Raw genomic sequence first — 17,363 nt, forward strand, 5'->3', positions numbered from 1 at the left:
CCCCCAATCGACATCTGAATCTTAACTGAAATTCTAATCAGCATAACAAGGTTTTACAGATTTTAATTATTCTGTACGTGCTAAAAAAATCTTTGAGTAAAAGGAAAATGAATTTATTTGTAAAAGAATTTACACCTGTCGTAAAAGAATCATTGAATGTTGTCTAACCGCTAATGGCTCATTGCCCCCTCTGCCTTGGATAAAAGCATCTGCCATGTTGGGTATATACACACTTGCATAATATTTCTATTTAATTTACAGAGTGAGCATAGCAAGATAGCTTCACAAATAATTAAAACCAGATGAAGCATAAACACACTGTGAGCTGTTCTTAGACATGTTTTTGCATAAAAGAAGAGGTCACTGAAGAGAAACTGCATGCAAATGTCATGGACATAGAAATATTCAGTTTGACCATTTTGGATTATCAATGTATTAGCATTCTGGTGTTTATAGTTATTATAAAATTGTATTCCTTTTAATATAATACAACTTCCTTTATTGATCACTTGCATCGAATAGCCAATTGTCTACTTTTGCAGCACAAGTTTGGTCCTAATGAGGTTTAGATGTTTATTAAAGCAGTATCATTCGCATGAAAAATGTTTGGCCAACATTTTATTCTTTGTTTTCAAATACCATGACATGATCATGCAATTGGATTGAAATGCATGACATGGAGATTTGACACTTCACCTTTACAGATATTGGCTCTGATTCCTCTCTAACCCCAAAGCAAATAAAAAAGGTTTTCCAAAAATTTTAAAGAAAGATAGAGCCCGATTCATATAATTGTGTCCCTCAGATAGTGTTACCATTTCAGAGAATTCAAGAGTGCTTTCATACTACCTGTGTTGCTTGTTCTAATGTTTACTGACATTTGTGGAAAGATATGGGAATGGAACATTACTCCGAATAACTGATACTTATTCATGAGCTATGTACAATAACTATGTGGTTTACCTAACCAAATAATCCAGCAAAATGCAGTCTCAAGTGTAATTTTTGACCAGATTTATTGGAGCTTGAGAAATTCATATTTCCATGCAGTAATGTGCATTGAAATGCAATTCTATAGATATAGTTTCTGTGTCATTTTCCAAATGAACAAATATTGTTTACAAAAAGCCTACCTAATTTTATTCTGCTAATTTTGTCAACTGTGATGCCTCATTTGGTATTTGATTGGAATTAGAAGTACTTTTATATATTTCTAGTAAGTTTGGGTGGCACTAGCTTTCTAATTTCATGTTTTTGTTCTACGCTGAAGACACACAGGTTTAATATTTTTAGGAAGGATTTTAGGGATTGCAATATAGGAAAGACAGGTAACAGCATTATCAACAGAAAGCAGTAGCAGAAAAGCATGCTATGATTCAGCAATAACATGCTTCAGTTTAAGAAGAGAAGAAATGGACGTACTGTAGAAACTGGCCATTACGTAGTTTTGACAGCGATCACCTGAAAATTCATTTGGACACCTGACAAGAAAAACAAAAACCATAGAGAAAGAGACAAGATAGAAAGGATTTAACATTAGAACAGAGCATTCGAGGACACACATCCCCAAAACATTGGTGAGACCACTGTATTATTCAGCAGCAGAAGAAAAGTTTTCAAAAGAAACTAGTTTTTTTTAAGCTAGTTGCCTTTATATATTGCTTCTGTAAAAATCCTCAACTCCAGTGGTGTCACCAAGGATACCTAGAAGTAGTGCAACACTTCCTTACATAACATACTTAGATCAGGTTTATATGTTCTCAAGGGCTCAGTCTCCAAACATCTTTGTCCGAAGAATCCAGGCTGGCATCTGGGGGAGGAAAAGGGGACAAATCACAAAACAAATGTAGGCAAATGCTAGGCCGAAGTTACAAAATAACTTCATTCCCCAGTGGAATCATTCGTGTAATAATGAGAATGCAAAGAAGTTGCTTGAAATAGCATGTTCCTGTCACCACCATTTGTTTGGTAGTTCCACTGAAGGCTGGAACAGTTTATTTTATTACAAAAAAATAAGAAAACTGATAACAAGTATTTTTATTTTTATTTAAATTTAATAAAATTAGATGACGAGTAATTTTGGATCAACACAAGTAAAATTTTTGAGTAGTGGTTCCAGTACTGTATGAAAACAACACTGACGAAATTGCACTATATACTTCTGAAGAGTGTGGTAAAAAAGTAAGAACAGGCAAAGTTATGGAACCTGAAGTAATTTGAGGTGCAAGGACAAGTCAACATGAAAATTATATTGATATGTGAAGTTATTATAATTTAACGAATTAAATTACTGTATATCATCTTGTACTAGAAATATCAATAGTGTCTGGTAATGTTGAATGTCTATATAAATATTTAAAATACAAATATAATTTGAAGTAACACAAGTTATGGTTTTATGCATGAAACTGTATTAACAAATTTCATAATATAATTTTGCAAAATAATTAGGCATTGGCTACAGAATTTTTGTAATGGTTACAAAATCATAGTTGCATTGACAGCCTTTTTGTAATAACCAGTTACATGTAATTCTTTCAAAGGAAACTCACCCCAGTTTAAAACAATTATTTGAGATAGTTTCCTCGCAAACACAGTACTCTGCATTATACTTTACCGTATTGTGGAGAGATCAACTTAGGGCATGGAACCTGGGGGTCAACAGGAATTCTCTATCTTCCCATGTACTCGGTAATAGTCCACAAGTGTGTCATAACTGTATGTAGTCTGTACTTTTGCTTAACAAATTTCCACATCATTTTGTCTTATTATATATTTTTTAAACCTTTAGTCTGCTGAAAATCTATTTGCAAATCGAGTAGAGGTCCACATGCTGCAGGCAATATATTTTTCAGAATAACTGAAGGGGTAGAATGTTGACCAAAATTACGAATGATTACTGAATTCTTCCAAGTTACAAAATATAATTTGTTTTATTAGATTTTTCTCATTGACCTCTTTAAAGGATCATTTATTTTTTATTTGTCTTCTTTTGCCTAATTTCAGGTAATGTGCTAATTCCCTCCTTTTTTTTTCTCTGACTAGATTCGATTTTATAAAACCTACCTTCTCCCAATCCTTTAGAAAAACTGAAACAAGTGCTCCTTTGGCATGCCGGTACAGCAGGCAGTGAAGGCAAATGGCATGTTGGTCTTCATAGCTAGAGGATTTGAGTATAGGAGCAGGGGGGTCTTACTGCAGTTGTACAGGGCCTTGGTGAGGCCTCACCTGGAATATGGTGTTCAGTTTTGGTCTCCTAATCTGAGGAAGGATGTTCTTGCTATTGAGGGAGTGCAACGAAGGTTCACCAGACTGATTCCCGGGATGGCAGGACTGACATATGAGGAGAGACTGGATCAACTGGGCCTGTATTCACTGGAGTTTAGAAGGATGAGAGAGGATCTCATAAAAACATATAAAATTCTGACGGGACTGGACAGGTTAGATGCAGGAAGAATGTTCCCGATGGTGGGGAAATCCAGAACCAGGGGACACAGTTTAAGGATAAAGGGTAAGCCATTTAGGACCGAGATGAGGAGAAACTTCTTCACTCAGAGAGTTATTAACCTGTGGAATTCTCTACCGCAGAGAGTTGTTGATGCCAGTTCGTTAGATATATTCAAGAGGGAGTTAGATATGGCCCTTACGGCTAAAGGGATCAAGGGGTATGGAGCGAAAGCAGGAAAGGGGTACTGAGGTGAGTGATCAGCCATGATCTTATTGAATGGTGGTGCAGGCTCGTAGGGCCTACTCCTAGACCTATTTTCTATGTTTCTATGTTTCTAAAAAGAAGCATTACGAACACATAGGGCAGCTCAATCTAATAGCATGATAAAAAAAAATCAATTAAATTTGAAGAGGGGAAGGGAGTGGATGGTGCAGAGTCTGTCTTAGCAGCAAGAGCCTGTGAAAGTTACCAATGGACCAACTGACACTTACACTAGTCCTCCAAGAACTGGAGGCTGGCACCAAATCTAATACACTGAATTATGTTATAAACAACTTTTACTCATTCGCTGTACTTTTACACCATTATAAAGATTTCAGATGGGACCTATAAGCCAAAATACTTGTTCAAAAAGGGGGAAAAGATTAAACCTGGCAATTACAGTTTAACATCAGTGATGGGAAGCTTTTAGAGACAATAATCTGGGAGAAAATTAACAGCCAGTTGGACAAGTTTGGACTAATAAAGGAGAGCCAGCACGTATTTGTTTAGGACAAATCGTGTTTGACTAACTTGATTGAGTTTTTTGATGAGGTAACAGAGAGGGTAGATGAGGGCAGGGTAGTTGATCAAGAGGTGTTCGATAATAGGTTTGTTAGCAAAATGGAAGCCCATGGGATAAAAGGCAGCATGGATACAAAATTAGCTAAGAAATAGAAAACAGAGAATTGTGGTGAATGGCTGTTTTTCAGACTGGAGGGAGGTAGACAGTGCTGTTTCTCCAGGGTTCAGTACTAGGACCACTGCTGTTTCTGATATATATTAATGAACTGGACTTGGGGGTACAGGGCACAATTTTGAAATTTGCAGATGACACAAAACTTGGAAGTGTAGTAAACAGTGAGGAAGATAGCAATAGACTTCAAGATGACATAGACAGACTGGTAGAATGAGCGGATATGTGGCAGACGAAATTCAACGCAGAAAAGTGTGAGGTGATTCACGTTGGTAGGAAGAATGACGAGAGACAATGCAAGTTAAATGGTACAATTTTAAAGGGGATGTAAAAAGAGCAAGACCTGGGGGTGTGTGAGCACAAATATTTGAAGGTGGCAGGACAGGTTAACAAAGCAGTTAATAAAACATATGGGAGCCTGGGCTTTATAAATAGAGGTATAGGGGCCGAAATTGCCCCTGGGTTTGGGTGGTCCCTTCGAATTAAATGATAATTTAGTGCCGGGGCGGGAAGCGCTGTCACTGGCATAGATTTGGCCTCTTAGAGGCAAGAAAATGTGTGGGGCGGTAACCAGGCGTTCACGGGGCACGACTCTCAGTGCAGTATTGACGTGCCGCATCATGCTGACATGTAACAACATCCCTCCCCTTCTTTTAGCTTTGCGAACTCTGCCGCCTCTTTAGTGGCACCCACTGGGCCACCAGAGAGGATGTCAGTGACCTGGCACCCAAGAATGGGTGCTGGTCTGCGTGTTGTGGGCCCGGTCACACCAGTGGCTGCCATTGTCGGGCCAACTGAAAAGTCGCCTGACAGTTAAAAAGATATTGGCTGCGGCGCTAGTACCTCTACTTTAAAGACTGCCGGGGGCACCCCAGACACCGCAGCTTCTCGTACCGAGGCAATTTCCCCCAAGGGGCGCAAAGGGGTCGGTGCGGGGCAATAAGGGGTGGGCGCCATGACGTCATCGGTATGTGTGCGTCACGCCGGTGCGCTAATCGCAGTGCAAACCACTTTTTGCCACCTGAGCCCCGGGGGCAATTCTGGGGGGGGGGGCGGGGGGGGGGCACTCTGGCCGCCGCGCCTGGACAAAGACTCTTTAGCGCCCCATTAGTGCCTCCCACAGGCGCTAACGGGCATCTCTGAGAGGGGCAATTTCGGCCCCTTACATTACAAAAGCTAGGAAGTTATGCTAAACCTACATAAAACATTAGTTCCAGCTGGAGTATTGGGCCCAATTCTGGGCACCACACTTTAGGAAGAACATAAAGGTTTTGGAGAGGGTACAGAAGAGATTTACTGGAATGGTTCCAGGGATGAGGGATTACGGTTACGTGGATAGACTAAAGAAGCTGGGGTAGAGAAGGGTAAGAGGAAATTTGATAGAGGTGTTTAAAATCATGAAGGGTTTAGATAGATAAAGAGAAACTGTTTCCGATGGCTGAAGGGTCAATAACCAGAGGGCACAGATTTAAGGTGACTGGTAAAAGAACAAGAGGCGACATAAGGAATGCAACCGGTGGTTAGGATTTGGAATGCACTGCTTGAAAGGCTGGTGGAAACAGATTCAATAGTAGCTTTCAAAAGGTAATTGGACAAATACTTGAAGGGGAAAAAATTGTAGGGACATGGAAAAAAGCCAGAGAGTGGGACTAATTGGACAACTTTTCGAAAAACCTGGCACAGACTCGATGGGCCGAATGAGCTCCTTCTGTGCTATACTATTCTATGATTCTATGATTGCTAAATGTATCCATTTATAAATAATTAAACATAATTGTAATACTGTTGAGATGAGTTGCCAAATACCTTCCACCTGAAAACCTTTTCTTGATAACAATGTAACAGTGTAACAATTAATGAGAAAAATAACTCCTCAATGTAAACCAAACTGTTAGGATGCTGATCGACTACTACTTCCGTATTGATGCAAAATAATTTTAAGCGTAATTAGATGTGAACACGTCAGTGTAACTCAGGAGCCAGATTGGTGATCTAAAACAAAAGTTCTAAGTCTACCTTTAGCAGATACACAATATGGGCTCTGCACCAGGTGCAGTACAATTCCAGAAGAAGCTTCATTCCACATTGTGCAATTATGTCCTTTCAGTTTTATGATACTTTGCGTAAGTATACATTTGTTATTATGAAAAATCACCTTTGAGCATGAAATGGTAGATAGATTTCTCCACAATACCAGAATACTTGGCAGAGAACCATGACTGTACACTAAACTACTGAAATCTAATATTTTTAAAATGTAAAATTGTTTTTATATTTTAAGGAGTAAAGCAGAGTCAACATTGTCAAAATCCTCCTTTTAATTTTGAAAGCTTTGAAAATAAAACCTGCTAAACTCAATGAGTTACGATCGGCATAAAGTTAGTTTGATTTATTCATAATAATCAGCATAAAATGAGTCAGTTTAGGTGCATAAATGGTGCAGTTCATTTGCTTGCCTTTCTTTTTCACCCACACATGCAGAAGAGCCAAGTTACTGAAAAACAGTGGAACTATGAAGTATATAGTCACAGTTAGAGTTGCTGAAATAAGAACCATGTGGGCCAAATCATCATATATGCGGCTGAATCGTGCACATACTGACGGGATCAGAGTTTAAAGCAGTCAGTAGAGGCTGATTTTGCCTGCTCCTGACACCAACATAACCAGGGAAAAGGGGACTTAATCATCAGAAAAAGTATGATGCTTTCGTATGGATAGAGAGTATGTGATTTGAAGCATGTGGCACTATTGAACCAAGGAGTATTGAAGATGATGGAAAGCCATCAAAGTAGAAGTACAATGTATGATAAATGCTCGTTGCAACGGTTGCTGAGGCGACTGGACACAGTTCTCTCCAAACTTTGCATCAAAATGTTTATTTTCACAATTAAAATGACCATGGATTAAATTATCAGGAACATCCTTTGAAATGAGACATTAATATGTTATTAATAAGACAGACCTAATTTAAAAAAAAAATGTCTCCATATAAATGGTTGGAGCTGCAACATATTTATTAATCCACTCTGTCACCAAATGTGATATATGCATTTGTCTCTGATTTCACATGACATGTTCCAAATCTTAGCCATTTCATAATGGAAGGTGTCAAGCAGAAGTGTGGCAAGTCACTAGAGGAAACCCCTTAGCCTCACAAATCTGCCATTGGCTGGTTGAAGAGTAGTATTATTAGATGATATACCCTGGGAACTGTTCTCTAGCCTATCTTTCCAGATAATGAATGATATATTCAAAGAAATCTAGGGAAAAATATTTACAATATGCCTGAAAAGTAACTTTCTCAGAATTTCTGTGGGGGATCTCCCAATCTTCTGCCATAACTTCAACTGAAACCCTGGAGAGTGGCATAAGCAGCCATTGATACTAGTGTTCCGGAGTTGTCATTGAAGCTATGGTCAGCTCTGCTGGGCAGGCCACATAGTCCACATCCCAGACACGAGACTCCCAAAGCAAGTGCTCTACTCGGAGCTCCTTCATGGCAAACGAGCCAAAGGTGGGCAGCGGAAATGCTACAAGGACACCCTCAAAGCCTCCCTGATAAAGTGCAACATCCCCACTGACACCTGGGAGTCTCTGGCCCAAGACCGCCCTAAGTGGAGGAAGTGCATCCAAGAGAGCGCTGTGCACCTCGAGTCTCAACGCTGAGCGCATGCAGAAATCAAGCGCAGGCTGCGGAGAGAGCGTGCGGCAAACCAGTCCCATCCACCCCTTCCCTCAACGACTATCTATCCCACCTGTGACAAAGTCTGTGGCTCTTGTATTGGACTGTTCAGCCACCAAAGAACTCACTTCAGGAGTGGAAGCAAGTCTTCCTCGATTCCGAGGGACTGCCTATGATGATGATATGGTGGGATATCGATAGAACCTATGCCAGTGATGGATATTTGATGAATGGGCCCCGAAAGAAAAACCCATTGAATAAACATGAAAAAAAATCAGTAATGGGCCTGAAGAAACTCATTATTAGTGTATGTCCTATTTTTGTAAAAATAGTGAGGAATGGTATGTCTCAACTGAATGATGAACTGCACTGTACAGTGAGGTAATAAGCTATAACTGACACCTCCAAAAAATCCCAGATTTGCTTTCTAACTTGTACTGAGTTTTTAAAAGGCCTAGGAATCTGGTTCCTTATGTGATCTGAGACCCTCGCTGGAAGTGTTGTAGATGTTAGATAGGCACAGGATTAGGTTTGGCTCTTGTGCCGCACAATGAAATAGCCAGTTGATCTCACTGTTCAAGCTTGCACATGGCAACTCTGACAGTGTACTGCCACAGCTGGTAGAAACATGCCTCAGTAGAAATCAATATCTTTAAACGAGGAAGATTAAAACGAGACAAATCAGTGGAGAAGAAGTAAAGAATACCCAGAAAGGATGTGGAATTTAAGCGATGTGAGTTTGGATCTCAGTATGCATCTTCTATCAAAACAAAGAATGTTTTTTGAGGAATTAGCTGATTTCACCCGAAATTCCAGGCTCCAACAACTTGATAAGCCATCTTCTAATAATGACCAGTGACTGAGTAAAATGTCACAACCTGCCTATTTATTCGTTTTTACTGTCTGACCAATGACTGGTGACATTTTGGTAATATCTTGTAATTCAGTGATCTGGTCCTATTTTCAACTATGGTGCGATATGAGAACAGGACAGGACTTAAATCAATCTAGAGTGGTACAAACATTTGGTCATCAATCATTATATTGATGTGAATTTATCTCTATGGAGCAGGTATGGTTCCATTGCTCATCTTTGCAAGGCTTGGCTGAAATCTTATCTGAAGGCTTTAATCCTTTTGACAGTACATGTCTTCCCAGTTCAACACTTCAAGTTGATTAATTGAACAGGCTGATTAATCAATCAAACTGGTTGTGAGACTGGCTAGCTGGAGCAAATCTATGATGCTTCTTTACATGGAGAAAGCAGAAGTATTAAATGCTTCACATTCCTTCCTATTTGCCTATGTTCATGGTCAGCACAGTCCAGTTTCATTTATCTTTTTGCCTGGAGCTGAACTAATTTCCCTTTGAAATTAGTTAATTACTAAAACCAAATGATTTGAAGACACAAAGCTTAATGGTATAAAGTGTTGCACAACATGTGTCCAGTCTCTCTCAGCAGGTCAGGGATAAGAAAGCAACATACAGAAAGATGGCATGCTTGGTTGTGGTAGTCATGGTGTTCATAGATTATATTTGTTCTGTCATTATCCCCAGATCAGAACCAGACACCTATTGTTTGTAGCCCAGTACTCAGAGTAACAACCTTTGAAAAACATTATGTGTTAGTTGCACAGCACAGAGAACACTTAAGGCCCATTAACTCTCAAGTTAGTATTCAGTGCTTTTAAAAAAGGTACACAAACTCTGATTACACAATGACATCTTTTTCTTTTAAAAATTGACAACTTACATCTTCAATGCCTGGGTCACACAGTGCCGTTCAGATGGTGTATTCTTAGTTTTTAATACTGAGGTGCTAAAAAAATGAGTTCCAAGCAATTAGGCAAAGTTGCCCATTTTCATAACAATTCCAGGCTACAGAGCCAGATTTTCCGTTCTGCCTTATTCATTTCCAGTGTGGTGACTTTCATTAAAGCAATTCATAAGCATGGTTCTATCTATAATAACTACCTTCATTTTGTTTTCTTGCACACTGTTGTGCAGGAATAGGAATGCCTTTACATTACAGTGCAGCATTTTCAATATTTAGTTAATGTTTTTGTCATGGTTGACAAAGCCTGCTTTTATATTGCAGACTCGATCTCGGTAGAGTGACCTAAGTACCCCCACATTTACATCCCAATAGTAAAGCCAGCTTTCCTGTAAACTGGCTGCAAAGTAGGTCTTCGTATTTTTTGCATGCATCGACTGGCTGTGACAGTTTGAGCGATGGCCTCATGTGAAATACTGGCACCATGATGTCAGTAGTTAGCTATATCTTCATTCCATCACATGGAATCACTGTACATTTGATGTTGTTGTAATGTTGTTCATGACGTCACTACCAGGACTATGCTGCTGCCATCAGAGAAGCACATTTACTGGTCCCAGGAAGACCGGCAGCAGTTGGGAAGAGCCTGTAAATAATGGGTCTTCTTGTCACCAGTCTTAAAAAGTCCGGCGCATTTATGTTTTAATTGCTGTTGGCTACGTGAGACCCATGTGTCAGCAATTCATGCCACAGAAACAACGTAAATACAGTTAGCATTTCCAGTAAATAAATAATCACAAAAAGCTGTGACCTATACCAAATGTAATTTAACAGGCTGTTTGACTATGTGGCCAAGAGAAGCAGAATTTTGTAGCTGAGAGGCGCAGAGTGCTGGATCCCCAGCCAGACAGGCCCGAGTTTAAATCCTGCTCTTGGCAATCATTCAAGGCCAAATTTTATCATATTTTTACCAGATTTTTAGATGGCGAGCCTTAGAGGCGTTAGCACTTCATCTCTGGGATGAAAAGAAGCTGTTATTAGCAGTCCTCTCCCCACAGAAGCCACACCACCTTCTTTCACATATTTGCAGCACAAACCTCTAGCTCAGGTGATCCTGCTTTACTGGATGAAGGAAAGGGATGCTGCAGGCATAGATACTGGGGAGGGGAGGGAAATGTGGCAAAACACGTGTACTAGTTAAAAGGTGCTTATTGGAATGCTGTCTTCGATCATTTAATCAAAGTATATAGCTTTGTGGAACTTTGGGATCATCCTTTAACAAATTACCTTAGCTCTCCAATTGTCAGATAATCCCACATCTATTACCGTCTCTACATGTCCGTACTCATTTTGATAGCAACCCAGGTGTCTGGATAGCCAGAGGCTTTTTGCAGCTGTGCAGGCAGGCAATGCACTGCAGCATATTATAGATCAATTTCTGTGATGTCACTGGAGTCTATGGCAAAAAAGGCTGCTGACCTAGCAATATCAACTGCAAAGTACTAGTGCAAAAGGGATTGAGTAATAAGTAAAATAGTAAGGCATTGTCTGTTTACTTGCATTTTTCTAAAATTATTATAAATTGGGAAGACCAAGACCAAAAACGTTAACTAATCCAATTGCAGAAATTGTTAGCAGTTAAGTTTGAAATTCCTAACTGATCTAAATGAACAAGGTTATTGAAAGATGAATACTATCATTTAACGTTGAACCTGGACAGTTATATGAAAATGTGTAAATGGAGGGTTTGTTCCAAAGACATGAAACATTCCATTCAATCATTACTACAAAAACACAAGAAAAGGGGATGAAGTGCTTGGTATCAAGAAATCCATAGAAGCCACTCCATTAGATTTTAGGTTATACCCCTTGCTGAGTGATTTTACTAATGGCTGCATCTTTATAGACATATTGTTCTGTCTCAAATATATTTGATCACGTTTGAGGAGAATGTTGTTTCAGTACTGTGGATGTTAGAGTTAGTATTGGTTTTCATGAGTATTTTGTAAAGGAAGCTCTATAGAGGTGGGTAGCTAGTTCTCAGTAACATGACAGCTCTAATGCTGAAGGCTGAGAGAGCACAGGATTTTGAGGTTAATCAGTCATTAGATCGCACGTGAAGCAAATAACATTTATGGTGTTTTGTACTGTTTTGAATATGGACAAATGAATTGGAGTGAGTTGTTAATAAATGTGCACAAGTCTCTTAAAAGCATAATGTCTAACAAGACAGTTCTGGAAGTCACATGCTTGTGCTTTCTTTCATGGCTGTCACATAATGAGTCATACAGAAAAGATGAAAATATAGTATTGGGGCAATCATTAAAATACTTGTAGTTTTGTAAACTATTTTGAGCACGATTCCACTGTGTCATTTCTGTGAGCAGTTCATGTGTTATTGAGTGAAAGTGGGTGCAAGCATGTTTTCCATTGTAATATGAGGTGGTGCCTTCCTGTGCAACCTTTCACTTGAAAAAATGAATGTGTGCAAGAGAGACAGAGAGACAGAGAAGAAAATAGGGCAAGGCACTTCGTTAGAGAGCCTCCATGCTACACTACCTCTGGGAAAGTGGTGAGTCCAATACTGACAGACTGAAGGCAGTTCTATTTATAAGTAGTAAAGGTTACAGTGAGATCATTACTCAGGAGAGTCACTAACTGACCACGTTAAAACATTACATTTATTTTCCAGGCTATGTCACTGGGAGAAAATGAGGGACCCCATTGAAATAGGGATTGAACTCAAAAGGCTTCTTGTCACGTTTTCTCTCACTGTGTTTGCTTCTATTAAAAGGGAGCAGCAATTTGACTTTCAAATATGGCATCACAATCGGGCAGATATTATTAACATTACAGCTGACATCATCAGAAACAGATCTATAGATATAATTTATAATAAACATCTCAATTGTGCTATGGATTGTACAAAACCATTGTTTGGAGACTGTGGACCAGGCAACATGTTTCCATACTATGCAGAGGGAATAGGGATTAATACTACTGTGTATTTAAAAAATACTGAAAGCAAGAGAATTGTACAAGCATAAATTCAATACAAGTCGGAAAAAGTCTAAAAGAAGCTGAATATTAGATATCCATCCAACACTTCACCAATAATGAGACTCTCATTTGTCAATGGGTGGAGTTAATTACAAGGCAAAGTAATAATTTTAATTGAAAGCACAAGTTACTCATATCTTCTCATTAAAATACATTGGTTCACTACCGCTTCCGGGAAGGGGGGCAGCTTGCAGCTGGCGCTTGGGATGGGAATCTCCTATCGGTTCACCATGAGGTGGTCTGCATGTCACCTGCCTTTGTCCTTCATCAAATTCTTGGGCTACTGGAGCCTTATCCATTTTGCCCGATTTTTCAAGCTTCATTCCTTTCCCTCTCTGCTATTTTGTTGCAATCATCTGGGACTCGGATATATCGGATACATCGGATTGCATTGGTGGCTGTGCCTTCAGCTGTTTAGGCCCCAAGCTCTGGAACTCCCTCCCTAAACTTCTCCGCCTCTCGACCTCTCATTCCTCCTTTTAGACGCTCCTTAAAACCTACCTCTTTAACCAAGCTTTTGGTCATCTGCCTTAATTTCCTCTTTTGTGGCTCGGTGTCAAATTTATCTGTTTTGTCTTGTAACGCTGCTCTGAAGATCCTTGGGATGTTTTACTATGTTAAAGGTGCTATATAAATAAAAGTTATTATTATTTTTTATTTTTCAATTTTTTCTCATTAATGCCTCCGTTTGTTACACCTGTATCACGTCTGTTATTTAATCATCTCCTGTTCTCCACTTAATCACACACTCATTTTCCCTGGCTCTGCTTTTCCTTATAAGCTGTTGAACTGTAATACCTCCCTGTTCTGGTCATTTACCTGAAACATTAAGCCTATTTACCTCTCTTCACAGATGCTGCCTGATCTGCTCAGTGTCTCCACCAATTTCTGTTTTATTTCAGATTTCCAGCATCTGAAGTAATTTGCTTTTTTCATTGTAATTTAAAAAAATTCACATTTAACTTGTGTCTTATACTTGATAAATATTTCATATTTTTCTGATTGATTGACTACCTCCCCATACCCCACCGTATTTGTTTCCTCATCACTCCTGATTCATGCTAGGATACAGTTCCACAGAGTGATACCTAATGGCCATTTGTTGTATATGAGCCTGGAAAGTGTCTGAACACAGGCTATCCAATGGTAAGGAACATCTTAGCTAAGCACAATGTCGTCTTTTCCCAACATCCAAACACTCTCATTCTCATACACAAGCACAAATTTCTAAACAGAAATATGTGTATTGTGAACAGGCGGGTGAATCCTGACTAATTCTTTCCCAACTAACCAAGGTCATTGAGGTCAATTGTAGCTGCAATTGCCATCTTTATAAAGTATTGCAATTAATTACATCTTGATTGTTTGAAACATGATTGTTTTCCACAAGTTTGACATGATGAGAAGATATTGATTAAAACATTCAAAAATTATCCCAATAAATAAAAATATGATCAGCTTGGCTGCAACAATTCTGTGAAAGATTTTGCTATCCTGTTATTGGTACAAAAATAGTTACTAAAAGCCTCAAATGTAGTTAATTCATTTGTACTCTGAAACTTTGCAGCCATAGGATTAGAGAGGTATGATCTTTCATCCTTGTTTAAATGCCAGACCCACACAGTAGCAATGATTTAGATTGGTAAAATGCACTGTGGGGAATTTAGCTCAGCACAGAAAATACTAAATTGATATAAAGTAAAGTCTGTTGGTGAGGAACTGTCATGGTATCCAAATGAATTAACCTATTTGAGAAATTGTTCCCTATGTTCACAAACAATACAGAAACTGTTACCTGAAATCACTTCACCATGTCAGATAAGAAGTGCTTCCAGTTGGTTTGCACAGAATGATTTGTTAACACTGCCCCTGAACAACTTTATTTTTCAAAGTGAAAGATGTAACCATAAATAAGGAACAGCTTGTCTTTTTTTTCTTGTAAAGGGGTAAATAATTATGTAGCAAGAATGTACCTATTGAACATGGCAGCTTAGGGCTTCAAATCCCTACAGGCATCAACTACATTATCTGATTTGTTGGACTCATGCCGTCTTCCGAGTGAATAAACTGTAAGGAGTGAGTTATTGCTAGTTTCACTTTATATTCTGTTACTTGAACATTTCTTCCAACATTTAGCCAAAATCAGAAATCACAAATGCCACATTGCACACTGTTAAGATCCATATACCCTCTGCATAATACATAAGTAAGGTTTTTATTTCGGCAATACATGTATGTAGATGTTAAGCGACGAGTACTGAAGGTGCCTTTCTGTAACATTTTTGAAGGAGTTTTAGGTTTTATTACAATAAGCAACGCCTAGCCATGGGTAGTCTTCAGATATTTATTTCATTCAGTTGACACACAATATGAAAGAATCCCATTTCAAAACAGTTCTGTATTGCAGCCTGCCAGCTATATAATTGAATACATTTTGCATAGTTGCTAGACTTAGCAGCGCAACACAATGACAACTTCATATCCTTTTTTGCACTTCATAAACTTTATATTTCTGGGCCACCTGTGCAACTGTATTATAGTTGTACAGTCTAATTACATCCGAGCCAGGGTGTCCCTGGAGATGTAGCACACAGTGTCCACCGGTACACTCGTGGCCTTCCGTGAGATGTGGGCGCCGGAAGGACTGGAGTGCATCATCACCCCCGGCATCCAAATTTTAATTTGATTTTATATGTTTTAACGTTTAATTTGTTTTATTGCCGGGTTTTAGTGGCCCCCTCCCATTTTAGCCAGGGGTCACCTGTATAATTTGTGATTTTAGTGCCCAAAAATTCCCCCCCCAAAAAAACAGAAAAAAACCCCAAGAAAACAAAATAAAACCCGAAAAAAGGCACTTGTAAACTGTTTGGAGTGTCCCCCCACCCCCTTGAGGGCACTTGATTTAATGTTTATTTATTGTACTCTCTCAAAAGAGTTGTACAGTCTAATTCAACAAAAAAAAGACACTAGAAAAGTGTTTGGAGTGTTCCCCCCCCCTTTAATCAGGGGGCACTTGATCTAATTGATTTTGTTTTTGCAACAAAAGAGTTGTACAGTCTAATTAAACAAGGGGGCACTTGTTTGAAAGTGTTTGGTGTGTGTCCCTCCCCCCTTTTAATCATGGAGCACTTGATTTAATTGTTTAATTGTCTAACAACAAAATAGTTGTACAGTCCAATTAAACAAGGGGCACTTGATTGAAAGTTTCTGGAGTGTGACCCCACCCCCCTTTAACCAGGGAGCACTTGATTATTGTTTCTACAAAAATAGTTGTAGAGCTGTTGAGCAGAGGGTGGTCGAGGGGGTCGTTCAGCCTGACTGGGGCGCCGGAGGGACTGGAGTGCATCATCAGCCCTGGCAACCAAATTTTAATTTGACCATAGTTTCAAAAAGTTTAATTTGTCAGTTTTAGGGCCCCTTTAATACGGGGGCACTTATATTAACGTTACTTTTAAAATAGTTGTACAATACAATTATTATCATCAATCTCTTGTTCACCATCAAGCCAACACCGTCAGTACTCAAAAGGCAAAACATTTTCAGTGTTATCAAATGAAACATGTTTAATCTCAAAGGAAATACTGAATCAATCCCTTCTAAAATAGTATAGAAAAATGCACTCACTTACTTGCAAGAAAGTTTATTAATACCATCAATATAATAACACACACCGCCATTGACACAGTAGGGCTTGTCAGACTCATTGCATCTTCTAGCATGGCCGGATTCAGTTGAGACTGTAGTAGTAGTAGCTGCAAAAGAAAACATGGGACAAATTTAGAACTTCTTGCACATCAAAAAGAACAGAAGTTAGAGTTCATAGAATTATAGAATATTATAGCAGAAGATGACCATTCAGTCCATTCTGTCTCATGCTGGTTCCCTGAAAATTATCCACTTATTTCCATTTCACTGCCCTTTCCCCATACCTTTTTCAAATATATATGAATTTTCATTTTAAAAGCAATTATGGAATCTGCTTACACCACTGTAGGGCATTCCATGTCCTACTAATCCTTTGTGTAAAAAAAAATTCTCCTAACCTCCCCTGTCGGTGAGGATCTTAAAATTATGCCCTCTTGTTACTGACTCACCAATCAATGGCAAAAGTTTTATTTTATTAAAACTTCATTTGATTTTGAAAAGCTCCATCTGATTTCCTCTTAACCTTTTTTTGTCCTATTGACAAGAGCCCCAATTTATTTAGTTTCTCCTCACAACTATTGCTTTCATCCCTAGTATTACCTCAGGTAATCTTTCTGCACTCTCATTATGGCTCTGATAAAGTAACACACCTGAAACTGAACACAATATTTGAACTACAACCCGACCAATAATTTGTATAGGTTTAGCATTGCATTTTTACTATTGCTCTCCATACGTTCATTTATAAAACCTGGGATGTCAAGTATTTTTTATGCCGTCTCATCAACTTGTCCTTCCA

General features: G+C 38.9%; 1 protein-coding gene across 1 annotated transcript in view; it reads right to left on the reverse strand.

The window, feature by feature from the left end:
• The window catches only part of LOC139263037 (pro-neuregulin-2, membrane-bound isoform-like), a 940,626-nt gene that overhangs the window by 37,150 nt on the left and 886,113 nt on the right, over positions 1 to 17,363 (reverse strand). Inside the window, exons 5-6 of the mRNA XM_070878524.1 lie at positions 16,548 to 16,671; positions 1,740 to 1,810 (exon numbers count right to left, since the gene is read on the reverse strand). Coding sequence (XP_070734625.1) covers positions 1,740 to 1,810; positions 16,548 to 16,671 — 195 coding nt within the window. The remainder of the gene's footprint in view (positions 1 to 1,739; positions 1,811 to 16,547; positions 16,672 to 17,363) is intronic.

This window comes from Pristiophorus japonicus, chromosome 4, assembly GCF_044704955.1.
Source record: "Pristiophorus japonicus isolate sPriJap1 chromosome 4, sPriJap1.hap1, whole genome shotgun sequence".
Classification (NCBI taxonomy): domain Eukaryota; kingdom Metazoa; phylum Chordata; class Chondrichthyes; family Pristiophoridae; genus Pristiophorus; species Pristiophorus japonicus.